This window comes from Mercenaria mercenaria, chromosome 7 (assembly GCF_021730395.1).
Source record: "Mercenaria mercenaria strain notata chromosome 7, MADL_Memer_1, whole genome shotgun sequence".
Lineage (NCBI taxonomy): Eukaryota > Metazoa > Mollusca > Bivalvia > Venerida > Veneridae > Mercenaria > Mercenaria mercenaria.
Window position 1 is genome coordinate 4,621,117 of NC_069367.1, and position 23,837 is coordinate 4,644,953.

General features: G+C 35.7%; 2 protein-coding genes across 2 annotated transcripts; one reads left to right on the forward strand and one right to left on the reverse strand.

Annotated features, from left to right (window-relative positions):
• Positions 1-489: 489 nt before the first annotated feature.
• On the reverse strand, positions 490-10,806 carry LOC123555106 (SPRY domain-containing protein 7-like). Its single transcript, XM_045345690.2, has 5 exons — positions 10,597-10,806; positions 8,136-8,252; positions 7,060-7,220; positions 6,058-6,160; positions 490-1,186 (listed from the first exon to the last, which is right to left on the reverse strand). The coding sequence occupies exons 1-5, from the start codon at positions 10,700-10,702 to the stop codon at positions 1,089-1,091; spliced, it is 585 nt and encodes a 194-aa protein (XP_045201625.2). The 5' UTR covers positions 10,703-10,806; the 3' UTR covers positions 490-1,088.
• A 59-nt stretch (positions 10,807-10,865) lies between these two features.
• LOC123555105 (serine/threonine-protein kinase Nek1-like) lies at positions 10,866-23,642 on the forward strand. Its single transcript, XM_045345689.2, has 7 exons — positions 10,866-10,908; positions 16,714-16,825; positions 17,851-17,998; positions 19,684-19,809; positions 20,791-20,944; positions 21,518-21,655; positions 22,973-23,642. The coding sequence occupies exons 2-7, from the start codon at positions 16,715-16,717 to the stop codon at positions 23,640-23,642; spliced, it is 1,347 nt and encodes a 448-aa protein (XP_045201624.2). The 5' UTR covers positions 10,866-10,908; position 16,714.
• Positions 23,643-23,837: the final 195 nt, after the last annotated feature.

Genomic DNA, 23,837 nt, shown 5'->3' on the forward strand with positions numbered 1-23,837 from the left:
TATGAAGGTTGAAAGGAAAACAGTCATAAGTTAATGATGTTAAAGAACAAGTTACCACAGGTATGCGTTAAACCTTCAAATCATAAAGATGATCGAAGCATAAAATATATATTCTCCAATTTAAGCATTAACTTATGAAATTATATGCACACATTACCAGTATGTAACTAAATGAAATTTTTAAAAAATGTAAGTAAAAATCTGGAAAAAAATACACACATGTATAATATATGTTGAGCATTTCTTGCAGCAAACAAAGAAACACTGTTCATAAATGAACATTGTCTACAAGGCTTCAGGGCTCCAAAAAAACAATCACAATTTCCTGTACCCTGTTTCTTTAAAGTAAGTAACACATCCATTTCCTTTATTACAGTTTCATCCTTTTAAATACTAAAAACAATATGAGCCACACCATGAGAAAATCAACATAGTGGCTTTGCAACCAGCATGGCCCCAGACCAGCCTGCGCATCCGCGCAGTCTGACCAGACCTTTTCAGTTCACTCCCCAACCCTCCACAACACCTAATTTTCAACTCACCCCAACCTCTCCCCACCAACACTTTGGTTTTTTAAGCATATCCTAATTTTCAGTACATGTTGATTTGTTTTTAAAGCATCCTAATTTTCAGTTCAACCCACCCATCACCTTACCAACACCTATTTTTTAATTTTCTTAAAGTTTTTTTTTTTTTTTTACAATTTGTGTTTATATTCTTTTCATTTTGAATGTGTTGGAAAACACTGATGATACTATTTTCAAACACTAATCGTGAGTGTATATGCTCACAAAATATTTAAATCAGAAAATTTGTCGTGGGACGGACAAAATTGGTGTACATGTATGCTGACTGGATCTCAACCTTCCTAAAAATTACCCATTATCATATGTTAGAAAATGTCACTGAATTTTGGACACTTTTGAGTTGCAGTTCATTTCAATATGACTGTTTTACTGTCTATTGCTCTAAATCTTCCATTCACCTCCTTTCGAATGCGCTGATAATTACTGGCAATTCAATATAAGTCCATTATTTAAGTTAATAGTACGTTACAGATTAAAATTGTCTATTTATATATATATGCACTATAATAATGACTGTTCTATCATAATGCTGTCATACCCATCTGGAGGGTCGTTGTAGAAATTTGTAAACTGAACATCTAACGTTGCCCCTTCGTCAACTGAAAGTAGATCAAATGCACAGGTATGAAATAAGGCTCTGAGCCATGAAATGTTGAAGGGATATTTCCTGGTCCAATTATGCCAAACTATTTAAATATTGATCCATGCAGAAAGAAGTTATAGTCTGGACATGGGACACAACTTAAAACATTTGAACCTTTAGAGTTACCATGATCTTTGAGTTATGGGTCTAATTGTCTTATTATGGTGTGTGAATGTGCACCCATCAATGCATAAAATGCTACAGACAGGCCAAAGATGGGAAATCTTTGACCTCAATATTTGACATTAACCTCTGAGCTACAGAACTGGACCTTGCAAGGACACATTGTCCTGTTATGGTGAAAGTTTCTGCCTAGTCACCAAAATATCCATTCATGTAAAGCCCATAAAAAACCTTGCCTCAAAGCTTTGATTTCTACTTATTTGACCTTGACCATTAAGCTCGGACTCTGAGGCTTGCACAGGACATATTCATCTTGTTATGAGGAATGTTTTCCATCAACCCATAAAATGTTTAAGACTGCACAAAGAAACATGACCTAAAATCTTCTTACCTATCATCCCTAAAACTGGTTTTCATCAATAAATAAATGAATACTGGAAACTGCCAAACTTACCACAGAACACAGGGTAAACTGTTCCCTTTATACCAAGTACAGGAGTATTCACACTTACCATAGAACACAGGGTAAAATGTTCCCTTTATACCTAATACAGGAGTGTTCACACTTACCATAGAACACAGGGTAAAATGTTCCCTTTATACCAAGTACAGGAGTATTCACACCTACCATAGAACACAGGGTAAAATGTTCCCTTTATACCAAGTACAGGAGTATTCACACTTACCATAGAACACAGGGTAAAATGTTCCCTTTATACCAAGTACAGGAGTATTCACACTTACCATAGAACACAGGGTAAAATGTTCCCTTTATACCTAATACAGGAGTGTTCACACTTACCATAGAACACAGGGTAAACTGTTCCCTTTATACCAAGTACAGGAGTATTCACACTTACCATAGAACACAGGGTAAAATGTTCCCTTTATACCTAATACAGGAGTATTCACACTTACCATAGAACACAGGTAAACTGTTCCCTTTATACCAAGTACAGGAGTATTCACTCTACCATAGAAACACAGGGTAAAATGTTCCCTTTATACCAATACAGGAGTGTTCACACTTACCATAGAACACAGGGTAAACTGTTCCCTTTATACCAAGTACAGGAGTATTCACACTTACCATAGAACACAGGGTAAAATGTTCCCTTTATACCTAATACAGGAGTATTCACACTTACCATAGAACACAGGGTAAACTGTTCCCTTTATACCTAATACAGGAGTATTCACACTTACCATAGAACACAGGGTAAACTGTTCCCTTTATACCTAATACAGGAGTATTCATACTTACCATAGAACACAGGGTAAAATGTTCCCTTTATACCAAGTACAGGAGTGTTCACACTTACCATAGAACACAGGGTAAACTGTTCCCTTTATACCTTATACAGGAGTCTTCATACTTACCATAGAACACAGGGTAAACTGTTCCCTTTATACCTAATACAGGAGTATTCATACTTACCACAGAACACAGGGTAAACTGTTCCCTTTATACCTAATACAGGAGTATTCACACTTACCATAGAACACAGGGTAAACTGTTCCCTTTATACCAAGTACAGGAGTATTCACACTTACCACAGAACACAGGGTAAACTGATCCCTTTATACCTAGTACAGGAGTATTCATACTTACCATAGAACACAGGGTAAACTGTTCCCTTTATACCAAGTACAGGGGTATTCACACTTACCATGGAACATAGGGTAAACTGTTCCCTTTATACCTAATACAGGAGTATTCACACTTACAATAGAACACAGGGTAAACTGTTCCCTTTATACCTAATACAGGACTATTCAGACTTACCATAGAACACAGGGTAAACTGTTCCCTTTATACCTAATACAGGACTATTCAGACTTACCATAGAACACAGGGTAAATTGTTCCCTTTATACCTAATACAGGACTATTCAGACTTACCATAGAACACAGGGTAAATTGTTCCCTTTATACCTAATACAGGACTATTCATACAGGGTAAACTGTTCCCTTTATACCTAATACAGGAGTATTCATACTTACCATAGAACATAGGGTAAACTGTTCCCTTTATACCTAATACAGGACTATTCAGACTTACCATAGAACACAGGGTAAATTGTTCCCTTTATACCTAATACAGGACTATTCATACAGGGTAAACTGTTCCCTTTATACCTAATACAGGAGTATTCACACTTACCATAGAACACAGGGTAAACTGTTCCCTTTATACCTAATACAGGAGTATCCATACTTACCATAGAACACAGGGTAAACTGTTCCCTTTATACCTAATACAGGAGTATTCACAATTACCATAGAACACAGGGTAAATTGTTCCCTTTATACCTAATACAGGACTATTCATACAGGGTAAACTGTTCCCTTTATACCTAATACCGGAGTATCCATACTTACCATAGAACATAGGGTAAACTGTTCCCTTTATACCTAAAACAGGACTATTCATACTTACCATAGAACACAGGGTAAAATGTTCCCTTTATACCTAATACAGGAGTATTCATACTTACCATAGAATGCAGGGTAAACTGTTCCCTTTATACCAAGTACAGGAGTATTCATACTTACCATAGAATGCAGGGTAAACTGTTCCATTTATACCAAGTACAGGAGTATTCATACTTACCATAGAACACAGGGTAAACTGTTCCCTTTATACCAAGTACAGGAGTATTCATACTTACCATAGAACACAGGGTAAACTGTTCCATTTATACCAAGTACAGGAGTATTCATACTTACCATAGAACACAGGGTAAACTGTTCCCTTTATACCAAGTACAGGAGTATTCATACTTACCATAGAACACAGGGTAAACTGTTCCCTTTATACCAAGTACAGGAGTATTCATACTTACCATAGAACACAGGGTAAACTGTTCCCTTTATACCTAATACAGGAGTATTCATACTTACCATCGAATGCAGGGTAAACTGTTCCCTTTATACCTAGTACAGGAGTATTCATACTTACCATGGAACACAGGGTAAACTGTTCCCTTTATACCAAGTACAGGACTATTCAGACTTACCATGGAACACAGGGTAAACTGTTCCCTTTATACCTAATACAGGACTATTCAGACTTACCATGGAACACAGGGTAAACTGTTCCCTTTATACCTAATACAGGAGTATTCATACTTACCATAGAACATAGGGTAAACTGTTCCCTTTATACTTAATACAGGACTATTCAGACTTACCATCGAACACAGGGTAAATTGTTCCCTTTATACCTAATACAGGACTATTCATACTTACCATGGAACACAGGGTAAACTGTTCCCTTTATACCTAATACAGGACTATTCATACTTACCATGGAACACAGGGTAAACTGTTCCCTTTATACCTAATACAGGACTATTCATACTTAACATGGAACACAGGGTAAACTGTTCCCTTTACACCTAATACAGGAGTATTCATACTTAACATGGAACACAGGGTAAACTGTTCCCTTTATACCTAATACAGGACTATTCATACTTAACATGGAACACAGGGTAAACTGTTCCCTTTATACCTAATACAGGACTATTCATACTTACCATGGAACACAGGGTAAACTGTTCCCTTTATACCAAGTACAGGACTATTCATACTTAACATGGAACACAGGGTAAACTGTTCCCTTTATACCAAGTACAGGACTATTCATACTTAACATGGAACACAGGGTAAACTGTTCCCTTTATACCTAATACAGGACTATTCATACTTAACATGGAACACAGGGTAAACTGTTCCCTTTATACCAAGTACAGGACTATTCATACTTACCATGGAACACAGGGTAAACTGTTCCCTTTATACCTAATACAGGACTATTCATACTTAACATGGAACACAGGGTAAACTGTTCCCTTTTATACCAAGTACAGGACTATTCATACTTACCATGGAACACAGGGTAAACTGTTCCCTTTTATACCTAATACAGGACTATTCATACTTAACATGGAACACAGGGTAAACTGTTCCCTTTATCCCTAATACAGGACTATTCATACTTACCATGGAACACAGGGTAAACTGTTCCCTTTATACCTAATACAGGACTATTCATACTTAACATGGAACACAGGGTAAACTGTTCCCTTTATACCTAATACAGGACTATTCATACTTACCATGGAACACAGGGTAAACTGTTCCCTTTATACCTAATACAGGACTATTCATACTTACCATGGAACACAGGGTAAACTGTTCCATTTATACCAAGTACAGGACTATTCATACTTACCATGGAACACAGGGTAAACTGTTCCCTTTATACCTAATACAGGACTATTCAGACTTACCATGGAACACAGGGTAAACTGTTCCCTTTATACCAAGTACAGGACTATTCAGACTTACCATAGAACACAGGGTAAATTGTTCCCTTTATACCTAATACAGGAGTATTCATACTTACCATAGAACACAGGGTAAACTGTTCCCTTTAAACCTAATACAGGAGTATTCATACTTACCATAGAACACAGGGTAAATTGTTCCCTTTAAACCTAATACAGGAGTATTCACACTTACCATAGAACACAGGGTAAACTGTTCCCTTTATACTTAATACAGGAGTATTCACACTTACCATAGAACACAGGGTAAACTGTTCCCTTTATACTTAATACAGGAGTATTCACACTTACCATAGAACACAGGGTAAACTGTTCCCTTTATACTTAATACAGGAGTACTCACACTTACCATAGAACACAGGGTAAACTGTTCCCTTTATACCAAGTACAGGAGTATTCATAGGCTTATCATTGAGTCGGAAGTTAAGTTCTACATGGTCGTATGTCAACCCCTGCAAAGAAATGATTAAATTTACAACAAAAAGAGAAATATCATTACATTTATTAGCACTTCTTTTGCTCTAGCATTTAAATCTATCAACTGTTTAAAAGTATTCTATCTTTGCAGCTAGAAATTTTAATAAGCATTTTATAAGAACATGTGTCTCATCTTTTTAATACTGTGTGTTATGATGTTGCCATCTGGCATATTTTTAATTAAAGCATAGCCTCACAGCAAAAATGCAAATGATTCATAAGAAATAGAAACCAAAACTTCAGAAAATAACCGTACAAAGCCATTTCATCTATGATAGATAACTGTAATCAGAATATGTATTTATTTTTTCTAAATCCTTCAACTACTGACTTTCTTATTTGTCTTGGGGTAGCATCATTTTTCAGCTGTAAATTTCAGTTATGGAAAGAATGGTAGTAGATATAACCGGTGTTCCTGGATTCTGTACCAGTACTCACCTATTCCCTGCAAGTAACTGCCAACTTCTCCAAATGAGGCATGCCATGAGAAAACCAACATAGTGACTTTGCGACCAGCATGGATCCAGACCAGCCTGCGCGGATGGATTCATGCTGGTCACAAATGCACTACACTGGTTTTCTCATGGCGCGGCTCAAATGAATCTGAGGTTAAGGATGAAAGCTTTAAGACACAATGTCTGTTATCAAATCTTCAGAGAGAAATGTAGGTCTTGCCAAGGAATCAAACCCATGAAACGGGGTCTGCAGAACTGTGCTCTCCCTAATGAGCTAAGTACACTGGTTTCATAATGACCCTCTGACTAAAGCCCTCATGCTATTAAGTCACCAGGTTTGTCATTATCACCAGAAGGCACACTCAAGACATGTATTAACCTCTAATTACATGCATAACTACTTTTGTGATAAAACTTACCACGACATCGCCCTCTTGTAGAGTCTCCGGGAGTTTTCCTTTCTCCTCATTATTGTGAAACAACCTCCCATCATGCCTCAGTACCCATGATTCCTCTGTGTCACCTAGAGGAACTCTGTTGATGCTACATTTTCTAGTTGCTAAACCAACACCCCATACACCTGCACAGAGAAAACGATATAAATATTCAATATTCTCCTCAGAATTTTAATTTTTGCTTTTAAAGATACTGACAATTATAGACTTTATCATTATGTTTAAATAAATATGATAATTTTCCTTCCAAAGAAACAGATGTAGTGTAAAATTGCAAACTGCAAAATGTAAACCTTTATTTATGACTGTACACCCATTGGATTGTTTGTCAGTTTTACAATCTACGCACGGGAAAATATTCTCATTCAATATGTTCTCAAGATCATTGTCATCATCATCAGCATCATCATCAATATCAACATCACCACAATCATCATCACTAATATCATACATGTAATCAACATCACCATACTAAGAATCATCATAACATTAATCATCGTCACCATCATCATACTTGTAATCATCATCATCCTTATCACCATAACCATAATCATCACCATCCAACCATAATCATCATCATCAACATTATAACCATAATCATCATATTAATTATCTTTACCATTACCATAACAATTGCCATAGAAGCCAGGGACTTTTTCAGATTTTGGAGACACTACTAGTGCCAGTAAAATTGGGGAAAATATGTCCTTAATAAAAGACTTTTGTTAACAAATGGCAGACTGTTTTTTATCACTTTTAGGGCAAGGGGGGTGGGGGTGCCTTTTGGAGTGGTAAATAGGCTCCATACCAAAATGGAAGTTTGTTAAAAATGTCACACTGTTGTTGCAGAACACATGTATATGTCACCAGAAATCTCTGCAAACAAAGCTGCTGAAATGTACGTAGTGCCCCCAAAGGCACAGGGTTGTTTCATGCTACATTTTCCTGACCTGTTCAGGCTGTTGCATCAGCATTTTTCTGCCCTTGTTAAATCATCATCATATTTATGATATAATCAAAACTGCATAGATTTATGTTACCTGAAGATTGAACTTTAATCTCAAAGTATGCCTTATCTTGATTTATTGGAGCATTTGAAAAAGCAGCACCAGTACCACATATTCTACGACCATTTTTCACTATTACAACCTCTGAACCTGAAACGGTATAGATGTCAATATCAAATATTGCTAGGACTGTATCAACAGAAAAAAAACAAACAATCATAATATGTAAGTGTTTCAAAGACTTTCCATAGCTTCTCTATATATAAGTTTGTCCACAATCTCTCCATCAGTGTTCCCACTGACATTTAAAGTTGGGGGTGAAAACTGAGTTTTTCTTACACTTTTGTACCCCCTCACTAAGAGATATATAACAGCTGTCTCCAAAACTGGGGGTGCAAAGTACCATTCTGGGGGTGAGAAACACACATTTTGGGGATCTTCCTGGAATCCCTGGATAAAGATTGGTTTCCGTCATTGTTAGTGGCGAATATATGCCAATATGTAATGCCGGGATCTAGCGCAATTGGTTCCCATCATCGTACATAGTGAGCGTTAAATGCTGGGACACTAAGGGTGTAACGATATATCGAAATTCATTGTATCACGATACATTAGTCTGGCGATATGCGTATTGTATCATTGGCTTGTTTCTCAATACAGAAACGATACAATGAAAAGCAGAAACAATGAATGATATCTTTCATACAATCAGTGTTAAATATGGTAACTAAACAAATGTATCATTTATTACTGTTTCTTAAACTTTAAAGGAAAATTTCAAGTAGTTGCCAAGTGTATGAACATTGAATTTTTTTTCATTTTGTCACATGAATGATTACTTATGGTATTCAATGTGTATGGTGACATGTACCATATCACTGCATTTGTATCAGGATACGTATTGTATCGTAAGACTAGCGTATCGTTACACATTGTCTGTAACGTAATAAAACAGCTATATTTAGTGTAATCACCATCTTGACTAGTTGCTTACATCATTGCTGTATGTCAACTATAAAGGATGCAATGATTTTTAAGATAAGTGGAACTAATCTTACTAAAACATAAAAAATTGGAGATTTTTTTCGCCACTAGACTAGGGAAAAGTGATCTTTTAGGGAAAAATTTTGAAGTGTCTAGCCGTCCAGTAACCGGACGCCTAGCCTGCGTTCTAGCCGTCCGGTTACCGGACGACTAGCAAATCCTCGGAAGATTTTCTAGCCATCCGGTAATAGATTTCCGAATGAATAAATGATGATTTTATATAGTTTTAATGTTATTTACTTAAGATATCGATAGTTATCTGCAAACAAAATTTTGAGTGAATACATATTGAAGATTTACAATAAATCACTGCATTAATTAGCCGATAAAACGGAACTTTGCCGAAATCAATAATGGCGAGATCGCCGTGACGTCACTCATTAAAAACTGTTCATCTGATGGCTTTTATTTTCAGAATATTTAAATTTTAACAACTTTTCACTGGATTTTGAAAATTAAAACAGTTTTGAAAATTTAATAGATTCTACTAAAAATTTTCATATTCAGTATTCAAATATTTTTTTAATGAACAACTGTTTCAAATGACATTTAATTTCAATAGCAGCAGTGTGATGTTCAAAACCTTTAGTAAAACAGTAGTTAAGCGTTTATAATTAATTCATTTTATTTTGAAATAATGTCAAAATTAATGCTATTAAAAATTAATTAATGAATTGCTTGTTTTATAAGCTTTCCATTCTTCAAAACAAATATGTTTTTTGTTTTAAGAATTAAAGTTTAGGCTTTTAGAAAAACATCACTTTTACAAAATAACATGGACGTTAGGCGATCAATGTTTTATCATTTCTAAAAATAGAATATCAACGGATTTGTATACAAACACGATCTCATTCGTTATATTGACTAAAAAATCAGACAAGTATTGATATCTTAATTAAGTAAATAACATTTAAAACTGCATAAAATCATTACTTATTCATTAAGAAATCAATTACCGGACTGCTAGAAAATCCAGAGGATTTGCTAGTTGTCTGGTAACCGGACGGCTAGAACGCAGGCTAGGCATCCGGTTACTGGACGGCTTGACACTTCTGATAAATTTTCCGAGTGGAAGACACCCACTATCAGCGTCACTTTAAAGTAAAAAAAAAACAAACCTGATTACACAAAACTTCTGAAAATTGGAGGTTCGTAGACTGTACCCCTAATACTAGGCCCTATACAATCCCCTAATACGCCTGTCTAGAGGCATGGATCCATACCTCTAGAATCAGTGTCTAGCTACGGATCCCCCTAGAAACTGAACCTAAATGATAAAGTGGCAGTTTTGGATGGTAAAACTTAAAACACTTTTTTGACAACTAAGAATAAATACATTTTCATTTTGTATGACCAGTGAACAGCATCCACTAGATAAGCGAATGTTGGTTGTGTCATAAATACTTCACAGCAAAACCAACGAAAATCAGCAAATTTGCCATTTCCCTACCCATGTTTGTTGTGTCCAGTTGTACTGATGGAATCTCTTGTAATCGAATGTGACCGGGATTTGTGTCACCGAAACATCTCCGCAAACAGCAAAATACATCTGCCATTGTAAAATGCCGATTAACAAGAATTTATACAAGAAATATTTTGTCAGATTTTTCGATATCCATAAGTCGCTGTTTAACAGACGCTCATTAATCTTACCTAAATATTTCAATGAGCGTCTCAGTAACAATGATGTTGAAAATTTTATCCGGAAGTTGTCAGAAATGAGTACTCTCCAGTGATGAGATTTGGCGCGTGAATTTGACAGGTTCCCATACTTCAATATTTTATTTCAGGGCAAGGGGACTTACTGAGTACTTTGGCAAAGGGGAATCAAATGCGTCATGCGAAGTTAGCTTTACGGGAAAAATTCATGATTTGAAATTATATCTCGTGAGCCTTCTAAGGGGTCTGCCTAAGGGAAAATCTGTTCATCCCCCTCCCCTACGTCGTAAATTCAAAACGGTTCCCCTTAAGTAAATTATCCGTAAGTTCAAAGTGATTTGAATGTGTAAGCAGAGGTAGTCCAAATAATTGTATGCGAGAGTTGAATATCGTTATATTTTTTTGACTTGTCAATATCTGCTCCTCTAGGTAGACAACGTAAAATAAATGTAAAATCGGTCTACCTAAGGTCTCATAATTATTTAGACTACAAGCAGAGGATGCCGTTAGTCAAAATAATTCGACATTCAGATTGTTTTATATTTGTGAGGGGCAATCGAAACGTCAAAAACTGAATGACCAAAATAATGGAAGTTAAATCACAGTACACAGTCCTGTAAAGTTATTGTTTTTATATGGCGTGTAAACACACAGTAAACGTTGATCGTGTACAGTACATACAAAGGTTTAAATCACCAGAAGATTCGTAATTTTGGATATTATTCGATAATTTTAACATAGATTAATGAGGAATTGAATCCCCTTTAGATACATGTAAGTTATATTTTAATTTATGGCCAATTCGTGAAATAATCGACATATAAACCTATAGCATGTAAAGTGCCGGCAGCGTAGTCCAAATAATTGTACTCGAGAGTTGAATATCGTTATATTATTTTGACTTGTCGATATCCGCCTCCGAGTACAAACCAGAAAAGGTAAAGAATGTGGTAGCACTGTCCTCTTCTTTCTGTAAGTAACACCCAATGGAATCCGTTGGGCGGGAATTATGTTATAATAATGCAACGGATAAAAAAAAAAAATACATACATAGAAAGCCTGTAATTTTTCCTTTTCAATGATGTATATATTACCGAGATTTTTTGAGAAAAATTCAAACTATGGCAGTTAAAAAATTGCCAAGGTTTAACACGAGTGTACTACATATTGGAAAATGGCCGATCACCGGTAAACACATTACTACACGAAGCGTTTTCATTGGTCACGCCTCCGACCGCCATTACATGAAGACGATTGAAACGTTAGAGGTTTAAATTTTTTACAACAGAAATTCTTGATAAATATGTCCTGTTCTTATGTTTTTTATTTACTATTTATGATTTAAAACAACAGGTAAACAGTTAGGGCTAAAGAAAAATCGTGACTACTGATAAATCGTAATTTCAATTGACCACAGTTTCCACCACAGTTTTGATTGTTTCTGGTTGAGACCTCTAGGTAGACAACGTAAAATATCAAAATGTAAAATCGGTCTGCCCGAGGTCTCATTATTTAGACTACCGGCAGCGATGAAAATTTCATTGGAAGTTGCTTAAACTATTTTGGTCATTCGAGTGTTTGACGTGAGTGGGGATATTGCCCATATGAAAAAAATATCTCGATATTTGCTAGGATCGCGTCAAATTAGTTTGACTAAGGATGCTGTAATTATAAGTGGCTATAGTTTGGTTTATTGGGTAGACCAGCTTACTGTCGCTGAGTGGCTGCTTTTTAATTTCTGACATTTAATTGTAGACACCATGACCGTCACAATTAATACAAAACAAACGCTTTGGATTAGTTCGACTAGCTTATCAGGATGCCTAATTTTATGAACTGCAGGCTTTCAAGTAGTCCTACTTTTTCCTACTTTTCCTACTTTTTAGGTCTGTTCCTACTTTTTTCCTACTTTTTTGAAAAAACTCCTACTATTCCTACTTTTTTATCTAAAGAAGGAAAAATATGTTAACAAATGTTGTTAGTCTATTTGTATAATGAATTTTGTTACATAATGTAAGGACTGATGGTGTACTGGTGAGGCTCTAGAGATATTTTTGATATGCTGCTGATGACCTCTTCATTATATGAGTTGAATATTGACCTTGATATTGGAGCACAAGAAAATAGAAAGACCTGATATATTGTGCTGCTATGTAATTGTGAGTAAATGTACAAGATTCAGGCCCAGATCCAGAGCTGGAAAGAGGGTGCCCATACCCCCTACCTCCCCAGTTTGCCGAGAAGTGACCTATACTCATCAAAGTATCACCCAACTATTTTGGCTAAGGATTAATATTTTCTCAAAATCTAGACTCTAATGTGCACCAGAGGCCTCCATTTCATACCTAGATTTCAATATTTTCCAGGGGGAGAACACACTGGCCCCCGAAAAATAGGAAAGTTCCCCTCCCAGTACCTCAAAATTAAGACCAAAAAATGCACCAGAACCATCCATTTCATACTTGTATTTCAAAATTTTCCAGGGGAAGAGCACCCTTATCCCCCCCCCCTCCCCCCTTAAAATGACTGGCATACCTCCTTTCATACCTCAGAATTTAGACCAAACAAATGCACCAGAGCCCACCATTTTGTACCTGTATTTCAGGGGGTGGGTGGGGGGAGCCCTCTGACCCTCCTAAAATGACTGGGATACCTCCTCCCATACCTCAGATTTAGACCCAAAAATGCACCCAGAGACCACCATTTCATACCTGTGTTTCAAAATTTTCCAGGGTGACAGCCCCATTACCCCCCTAATATGACTGGGATACCTCTTCCCATACCTAAACATTTAGACCAAAAAATGCACCAGAGCCCACCATTTCATACCTGTATTTAAAATTTTCCAGGAAGAGTGCCCCCTGACCCCCTAAAATGACTGGGATACCATTCCCTTACCTCAAAATTCAGACCAAAAAATGCACCAGAGGCCACCATTTCATACCTATATTTCAATATTTTCCAGGGGAGAACACATTGGCCCCCTCCCCCCTCGAAAAATAGGAAAGTACGACTCCCAGTACCTCAAAATTAAGACCAAAATATGCACCAGAACCCACCATTTCATACTTGTATTTCAAAATTTTCCAGGGGAAGAGCACCCTGACCCCCCTCCCCGCTTTAAAATGACTGGCATACCTCCTTCCATACCTCAAAGTTTAGACCAAAAGAATGCACCAGAGCCCACCATTTTGTACCTGTATTTCAAAATTTTCAAGGGGGGGGGGTGCCTCTGACCCTCCTAAAATGACTGGGATACCTCCTTCCATACATCAAATTTAGACCCAAAAATGCACCCAGAGCCAACCATTTCATACCTGTGTTTCAAAATTTTCCAGGGTGACAGCCCCCTGACCCAACTAAAATGACTGGGATACCTCTTCCCTTACCTAAAAGGAGGGGAGTACCCCTCCAGTACTTCTGAAATTAGACATTATATCAAAAACAATTAAGGGGAGACCCCATTCATCCCTCCCCCAACTTGGACAGAGGCCTTCCCTCCCATACCTACCCCCTCCTGGTGCTATGCACATCGCTGGTGAGGTGTGCCGGTGATGCTTTTATTCTAAATCTGGCAAGTTTGTTCACATGAGTTCCTACTATTTATCATCAGATTCCTACTTTTTTCCTACATTTCTCCTACTTTTTTATATCGGAGGCGCCTACTTTTCTCCTACTTTTTCATCAAAGGTCACTTGAAAGCCTGGAACTGATATTTTACAATTTTGTAGTAGTCCAAATAATTAGACCAGAAAAAATTTTCATTTGACGTTCAACATTTAGTATTCTGACATTTTACATTTTTAGCTCACCTGTCACAAAGTGACAAGGTGAGCTTTTGTGATCGTGCGGCGTCCATCGTCCGTGCGTGCGTCCGTAAACTTTTGCTTGTGACCACTCTAGAGGTCACATTTTTCATGGTATCTTTATGAAAGTTGGTCAGAATGTTCACCTTGATGATATCTAGGTGACTGGTCAGGTTAGAAACTGGGTCACGTGCTGCCATAAACTAGGTCAGTAGGTCTAAAAATGGAAAAACCTTGTGACCTCTCTGGAGGCCATATATTTCACAAGATCTTCATGAAAATTGGTCAGAATGTTCACCTTGATGATATCTAGGTCAAATTCGAAACTGGGTCACGTGCCATCAAAAACTAGGTCAGTAGTTCTAAAAATAGAAAAACCTTGTGACCTCTCTAGAGGCCATACTTTTCATGGGATCTGTATGAAAATTGGTCTGAATGTTCATCTTGATGTTGTCTAGGTCAAGTTTGAAACTGGGTCAACTGCGGTCAAAAACTAGGTCAGTAGGTCTAAAAATAGAAAAATCTTTTGACCTCTCTAGAGGCCATATTTTTCAATGGATCTTCATGAAAATTGATCTGAATGTTCACTTTGATAATATCTAGGTCAGTTTCGAAACTGGATCACGTGCAGTCAAAAATTAGGCCAGTAGGTATAAAAATAGAAAAACCTTGTGACCTCTCTAGAGGCCATATTTTTCATGAGATCTTCATGAAAATTAGTGAGAATGTTCACCTTGATGATATCTAGATAAAGTTCAAAACAGGGTCACATACCTTCGAAAACTAGGTCAATAGGTCAAATAATAGAAAAACCTTGTGACCTCTGTAGAGACCATATTTTTCAATGGATCTTCATGAAAATTGGTCAGAATTTTTATCTTGATAATATCTAGGTCAAGTTCAAAACTGGGTCACATGAGCTCAAAAACTAGGTCACTATGTCAAATAATAGAAAAAACGACGTCATACTCAAAACTGGGTCATGTGGGAAGAGGTGAGCGATTGAGGACCATCATGGTCCTCTTGTTATATTATACTATCATAGCCTTTAAAGACATAACATAGCATGGAAAATAAAAATTTAAATGAACTTAATAAAGTGATATGAGTTATGTCAGCTAGGTCTTATATTCAGGACTATTTATATGTACGTATTGTAGTTTTCATCCCTCTAAGCTGACTTATCTGCATTTTACTTCTAGGAAAACTAAGACGTTAAAAAATAAAAATAAAACAGTTATTATACATGTATATAATGCTGGCCAGACTTGCTGCAATAAATTAAACATTAATATTTCATGTAGAAATGTAAAATTACATGTAGTTGAATAAAACTCATTTTGAATAAGAGACTTAATCTTCGGAAATATGGTGTGATCTCAGTGATCTCAGTTATTACCAAATAGATATGATTCAGACTTAAAGTAGTTGTTCCACATCATCACCCCACATATGACACAAATTCCATAACCCTGACACCAATTTTTCATGAATTATACGCCCTTTTTAGAATTTTAGGTTATTTCATAAGCATTTTCACTCTATCTCTGTTATTACAGAAGGGATTTTATTTAAATTAACACTTGTTCAAGATCATCATCCAAATCATATGACACTAGAGTACTAACTCTTGCACCAATATTTCATGAATTATTCCCCTTTTTACATAAAATTTCAGGTAAAGTTTTGATGCACTTTAAAATTTACTCTTCATGTATATCTGTTATTACCAAACATATAAATTTTGATTCAAAGTTGAAATATTTGTAGCACATCATCACCCACGTATAACACGAGGACCATAACTCTGGCAATAATTTTTCATGAATTAAGCCCTCTTTTTACCTAGATTCTAAGAACTTCAGGTTAATGTTGTGCTTTCACTTTGTTATTTCTTAATGAATTTGATTCAAACTTAAAATAGTTCTTCCACACAATGTCCATAATACTGGCACAAATATTTAGTGACTTGGAAATTAATACGAAAGATTTTCAAAAGTGCTTTGCTTTTTGAATGTCAAAAGATTAAACTTTGAACCTCAGCAGTGCTTTCTTGTTTCATGTTACATAAATGTTCCTAGATTTATTTTTTATATTTTCAGTATGGGTGACAGGTATAAGCCTCTCTGCGAGCTTGGAGCAGGTGCATTTGGTAAAGCCTTGGTTGTTCGAGACACTAAGACACAGATAAAACATGTGTCTAAAGTTATCCAGGTAATTCATTTGAGCCGCACCATGAGAAAACCATCCTAGTGCGTTTGCGACCAGCATGGATCCTGACCAGTCTGCGCATCTGGTCAGGATCCATGCTGTTCGCTTTCAAAGCCTGTTGAGAAACCATTAGCGAACAGATGCACAGGCTGGTCTGGATCCATGCTGGTCGCAAATGCACAACGTTTGTTTTCTCATGGTGTGGCTCATTTATACCCTTCCATAGCCTGCAGTTGAAATTCGATTATCAGAACAGAATGGTACCAACTTTAAAGGGACTTACACATTATTAGTTTCTCCCAAACATCCATAAAAAGTGAGTACCCTGAAAGTGACTAGTGCAGGTAAAAACCTGTTTACATTAGATATTTGCCAGATATTCTTATCAATCACCAAAAGTTTTGTGCAGACTGAAGGCAGTAAACTGTTGCAACCCTTTTAAATAAGTAGTACTACAGAAAATTTACATTCTTCTCGCATTTTGACCAGTATCTAACTTTTATTTTCACCAACTTTGTCATTTTTCAGTGTCACTTGTGGGCTGAAATTGGTGGAAATGAACATGTTGAACAATTTTCACCCAAACTTTGGGCAAGCAGCTTTAATACTGAAAAAAAAAAGAGAATTGTATTTATCAAGTTAAACCAGTTTCTGTTATACAAAAGGTTCAGTATTTAGTACACATTTAAAGACTTTTTTTGTGTAGAAATTACTATTTCTTTGGCACATGTTTTATGGGTTTCAACTTTTAAAGTTAATGAATGGAACTTTTACATGATTGTATATTGTCGTTTTTCATTTGATTTTGTGGATTAAAGTAATGACTAAATCCACGAAAATTATTCTCCCCACAAATATTTATGATTTTACTACCATTTTAAATTTTAGTTATACTGAATACACCAGATTTTTATGTAATAATTGAATTGGCTAGATTGAACAAACTAAACAGCTTGATTGGAAAACAGTAAGTTTTGTCAATGAAAAATAATTTCCAGGATTTTTGATAAATTTACATTATCTTACAGATCAAAGGTCTGTCAAGTCGAGCATTAGATCGCTGTGTGACAGAAGTTGCGGTACTCAGTGCATGTTCTCATCCCAATATTGTGCGTTATATAGAAGCGTTTGTCAGCAGCGGAGCTCTGCACATTGTCATGGAATATGCGTCCGGAGGTTTGATTCTTATTAATGTAAATTGAATTCTGTAAATTTATATTACATGTAAGGTAGGGAAAGCACTAAATATGCATGTAGGAAAATGGAACCAATTGCCAACATAAAAAATTCAAAATTCAATTATTTGTATACTGTGTAAGTCAGGAGATCAGACATACTGATTTTTAGCTTGACTTTTCGAAGAAAAAGTAGAGCTATTGCACTCGCCCGGTGACAGCGTCGGCGTCACCGTTGGTTAAAGTTTTTGATAAAGTCAAATATCTCTGTTACTATCAAAGCTATTGACTTGGAACTTAAAATAGTTATTTACCATCAAAGTCTACACCAGGAGAAACAATCCCCATAACTCTGATTTTTGAATTTTGACTGAATTATGCCCCTTTTTAACTTAGAATTTTAGTTAAAACTTTTGATAGAGTAAAATATCTCTGTTACTATTTAAGCTTTTGACTTGAAACTCAAAATAGTTATTTACTATCAAAGTCTACACCAGGAGATACAATTCCCATAACTGTGGTTTGAATTTTGACAGAACTATGCCCCTTTTTAATTTAGAATTTTTTGTTAAAATTTTTGATAAAGTCAAATATCTCTGTTACTATTAAAGTTTTTGACTTGAAACTCAAAATAGTTTATTTAGTATCAAAGTCTACACCAGGAGACCCAATTCCCATAACTCTGGTTTGAATTTCGACAGGGTTATGTCCCTTTTTAACTTGGAATTTGTTTTACTGGCAAAGCTGTAATTCAGAGTCTTACTGACAGCTCTTGTTATTACTTTTTGATTTGTATAACATCTGTCTCGTACATAAAACAAACCTTTGACATGCACATTCTTCCTCAATGATATGTCCTATCACATGCAAGACCTAGGTCTCTGTCTCAAAAGTCCTGGTTGCCCTTTTGTCAAAGGTTCTGTCAGGCCTTATCTTGCAGGCTGTAACTTTTACATGCATGTAGTCTTTATGCTGAAATGAGCCGCGCCATGAGAAAACCAACATAGTGGCTTTGCGACCAGCATGGATCCAGACCAGCCTGTGCATCTGCGCTCAAATATTTGCCCCAATGAAACAGCTGTTAAAAGGTCAATGTCACACCTTCGATATCAAAATTCTAGTCAAAAGAAAAAATTATTTTTAAGTCTGGAAATTTAATCATTGTGTAGAAATCAGTTTGTATTATGGGTATGCACTATTTCTCAGCAGCTGTGATCATGGTCTGTGGTTTTCTAATTAGTATTTAAATATTTTGAATTCAGGTTTCTGTGATTAATTTTTACTCTGAGTTTCAGGTTTGAAGTTACCCTTTTGCCTGCTGGCAGCAAATGATTCTGCCTTTGCGAACAGTGCAGACCATGATCAGCCTGCACATCCCTATTCAGTCAGTAAATTTTCAGTGAACACCCCATTGAATAATTAATGATACTGGACAGACCAATCCATTTTAGAAATTTAGGGAGGTAAGGGTTAAAGGTTCTATACAAAATGCAGTCTAGTCTTGTCGAGCTATAGGATATGACTGCTATACACAAAATAGAATGGTTTTAGTCTGTGCAATCATACTAGGTGATAACAGTTTAAACTTGTTCTTTGAACATGTGCTGATGGTAGAATAAAGTGATAAAGAACATTTTTATATCCTAAATTTGTTCTTTAAATTAATATTTCATTTGCATTTTTCAGGAGATCTTCAGCAGAAAATTGAGAAACAAAATGGTGTGTTGTTTACAAGTGACATGGTTTTAGAGTGGTTTCTTCAAGTTGTTTTGGCTTTAGAGTACATACATAGCAAGAATATTCTTCACAGAGGTAAAACACTGGTACTTGTTTTGTTTGACAAAATGTAGAGTGAAAGTGTGCTTTTACTTTATTGACCTTATAAACTCTGAAGCATTATTACTTCATCAATGAAGCTAGCAGGTATTCTTTCCCCAGTGAAAAAAGGGTCTTGCAATTGTGTAACAATGAATTACTTTTTGTACAGGTGTAATACGAACGTTATACTGTGATGCTGTAATTTGGGAAGTTTTTGCATGGTCATTTTAACAACCACTGAGTTTTATTTTGGCTTTTGTAGTATTCGCTACTTAATAAAGTTAACTGTACTAAGTTTTTATATAGCATCTTGCACGTTCAGTTTTTTGCCTTTTGGTAGGTTTGGTGAATTAGGCCAGTCATTAACCATCCAAAAGAATGGTTAACTTTTAATTCTAACACGATCCGATTCATTTTCCTATTAAACAAAGAATGCAGAAAACAGTGAATTATTATACAACAAATCACTGTTCTGACGTCACAGTTATTACGTCATGGTGTCAAACAGCATAGCGGCGCGCTGGAAAAGAAACCGATTGAAAACGGGCAAATATTTAATGCATGTCATCAAGGATGTACTTAAAAATCCTTTGTAACGTGTTAGAATCGAAATAATATATCTCATTTAATGATTTTCTCTTGAATAAATCATTGTTTGTCGTTCAGATGCGTATTATTATATCACTTGGGCTGCGCCCTCGCGTTAATATTTCTTCGCATTTGAACTCCAAACAATGATTTATTCAACGACAAATCACTGGATGAGATATATTATTTCTTAAATAATCTTACATATTGAACTTTGCAAATAATCTTATCTAACACATTGATAATAGCTTGTCAAGAAAGGCATCTAATGGGCTATGTGGCAATTTTGCCAATTTTAGACATTGTCATATTTTGAAGGAGGCCAGCTTTTTAAAAAATAATGAAAAATACAAAACACTAGTAAATGAATTTATTATCATATTTTAGACTTGAAACCACAGAACATATTCCTGACAGACAATGGTATAGTGAAGCTCGGAGATTTTGGTATAGCACGAGTGTTGAACAGTTGCGATGATCTAGCTTCCACAAGAATAGGAACACCTTTCTACATCAGTCCAGAAATATGTGAGGGAAAACAGTATCCTTATGATTTGTATAGTTTTCAGCAATTTGGTAAGCAGTGTTTCAAGAGTCTTCAGACTTTGCTTGGGCACTAATACATTTTCTTCCCAGTGATATATAAAGGTTATTAGATTTTTACAATAAATACCCCCAAGTTCTGCAGGGGAAATATTGCGCGACTTTTACATTTTCAAGTGCATATTTTTCATTCAAAGCTAAATTATCTTTTTATTACATATGTATCTATATAAATACAGTTGTAACTTGATAAGAGCCGTGCCAGGAGAAAATCAACATAATGGCTTTGCGACCAGCATGGATCCAGACCAGCTCATCCGCGCAGTCTGGTCAGGATACATGCTGTTCGCTAACAGGTTCTCTAATTGCAATAGGCTTTGGTTGTGTCGATCTATGAAATTTTATCCTAACTAACAAACAATATCCACATTCATGTAACATCAACATTGAAATGCATAAATTCATATCCCGATGAAAAAGCCATATTTGCCAGAACCACGAAATTTCTTGCCTATGAAATGACAGTATTTTGTAATGATTAGTCAAGAAAGATTTCCTTAACTGTAAATAGGTACAACAGTAGCAGTGATATGTGGGCAGCAGGCTGTCTTCTGTACCAGATGTGTACACTACGTGTTCCGTTCCATGCCAGTAACTTTGATGACTTGACCAAGAAAATCATCAAGGCTGAATATGAGCCTATTCCAAGGTAAATCTGTGTTATAATGGCTAACTCAACTGGTTTGAGGATTAATTATACCCCCATCACAGAATTTGGAGGTATGAAGGAGTGAGCTTGTCGGTTTGTCTGTCGGTCCGTTGCTTTTCATGGTTTCCAGACAATAACTTATAAAAGTCTTGACAGATTTAAATAAATTTTGGCACGCAGTTGTAAGTACAGGTGAACCTCCCTTAACATCCACTTGTATTAATCAGTCACTTGCCTTAAGGAGCAAGTCAGCTAATTTCCCACATTGACATTTTGTTCTTATTTCACCTTGTCTTAAGAAGCTATCTGCCTTAAGGTAGTTCTTCACATTCGAATCATTCTTTTTTTTTCTACAAGGTAGAATTTTATTAAACCCTGATTTTTCAAAATTTCAAATCGTACTTAAAACTTAAAAAGTTCAGCAAGTCAAAAAGACATGGACATTGCTTGATGTTTTTGCTAGACTGATTTGAAAAAAATATTAGTGGACATCGTGCAGTTTTTCATAATGGGGGTCTATGGGAAAGTCACAATTATTATAACATTTTCCTGAATAGAATTTTTTCTTCAATGTAGATTTAATGACACAATTTTGTAAATATACATAATTATGGTCTATAATGTGGTGAAATAAAATGTATAGGTCTGTCTGTGCTTATTTTTAAGATATTTGACAATGATTAAAGTGAACTGTGCATTTTACGCTAATTTTAAGGCCTTATTTTGAATTATTTAACGTGTCAGATGTTTAAGTATCACATTTTAACTTTAGAAAGATAATAACAGTATCATTGTAATAAATTTACTCACTGGTTGCCATTAATTCATAACATGATTTTCATTTCCATATGCCAAATCCAGGCTTTATTCTACGTTTTCAAGATAAATGACATTACACCATCACTAACGGTTTATCAAACGTGTAGTAGTTACTTTAAGCAGCCACCAGCTTTTAGCAGTCAGACTGTTTTGTTCCCTTCACTTGCTGTTTAATACAAGTTTATGCATTATATGCAAATACAAGCTTTCAGGCATCTATACATATGCTTATTCTTGATAATATGTAAGTAAATCATATTAAGAAACCTGAATAAATTTGACTTTGAATTTGTTTCTTAATTTCAGCCATTTTAGGGAAATTCTTTTTTCTTTTAATTTTAGCAGTTTTAGGTAATTCTTGAATGTCTAGTTTTTAATTCCAGACATTTTAGTGAAATTCTTGTCTAATTTTAATTTCAGCCATTTTAGTGAAGTGCTTGACTGTCTAATTTTAATTTTAGCCATTTTAGTGAAGTTCTTTTCTATTTTGAATTTCAGCCATTTTAGTGAAGTTATCAAGCTAATTGTTTCAAAGCTGTTAGTTGCAACCCCAGACAACAGACTTTCTGCTTCAAAACTGCTGACTTTAGAACCCTTACATGGAATGGTGTTGTATTTGAAAAACAGAAACAACCGGAAAGGTCAGGCTTCAAGGTCAAGGTCCAATAGTTTAGTTACTGCAAGGTCAAGGACACAGTTTCATCAAAAACCAAGATCAGCAAGTGTAAACAGATTGCACAAGGGTAATAATGAAAATTCAGAGACACACTGTCAGGTCAAAGGTCAAAATCAAACAGTAAAGAGGCCAGATACTGACAAAGTGGAAACAAGATGCAAAAATGATAGGAAAAATACGACAGAAACAGCCGAGAAAAAAAGCTGTTGTAAACATACGGTTAGAAGTGAACAGACAGATAGAGAGGATAGTCAAAAACATGTCAAGATAAGTGATGTGAAGGACACAGATGGCATGCAAAGAAATACTGAAGTACAAGGCTGTGGAGTTGAGTCACTTGAAAACAAAAGTCACGTTGGTTGTGTTAATGAAACGGTTGGAAGAAATGTTTTGAATGACGAGTCTAAACTGAAGATAGACAAAAAGGTGCAAACATCTTTTTTGTTTTTGATATCTCTTGCAGATGCAGAAATGATTCTCCATGTAAGCTAATATACCATACCTAATAAGCATTGATATTGTATGTACACAGTGTGACCTAACATTGTTTAGGATGAGGTACATGTAGATATATGCTGACACCTTGAGTGGAATTTTCCAAGATTTTCATTTCCTTCTGTACAATAGTTATGGTTATTTATAAAAATATCTTGCAAAAATCTTACGTCAAGTTTTTTACCACTAGTC

Bases quoted from the DNA above. Each gene is read 5' to 3' on its own strand.
- LOC123555105 (XM_045345689.2), top strand. From the start codon at position 16,715: ATGGGTGACAGGTATAAGCCTCTCTGCGAGCTTGGAGCAGGTGCATTT. The intron at 17,999-19,683 runs GTTTGATTCTTA...TGCATTTTTCAG, and splicing joins CATGGAATATGCGTCCGGAG to GAGATCTTCAGCAGAAAATT. The intron at 19,810-20,790 runs GTAAAACACTGG...ATCATATTTTAG, and splicing joins CAAGAATATTCTTCACAGAG to ACTTGAAACCACAGAACATA.
- LOC123555106 (XM_045345690.2), bottom strand. From the start codon at position 10,702: ATGGCAGATGTATTTTGCTGTTTGCGGAGATGTTTCGGTGACACAAAT. The intron at 8,253-10,596 runs GTAGGGAAATGG...ATACCGTTTCAG, and splicing joins ACTGGACACAACAAACATGG to GTTCAGAGGTTGTAATAGTG. The intron at 7,221-8,135 runs GTAACATAAATC...TTCTCTGTGCAG, and splicing joins GATTAAAGTTCAATCTTCAG to GTGTATGGGGTGTTGGTTTA.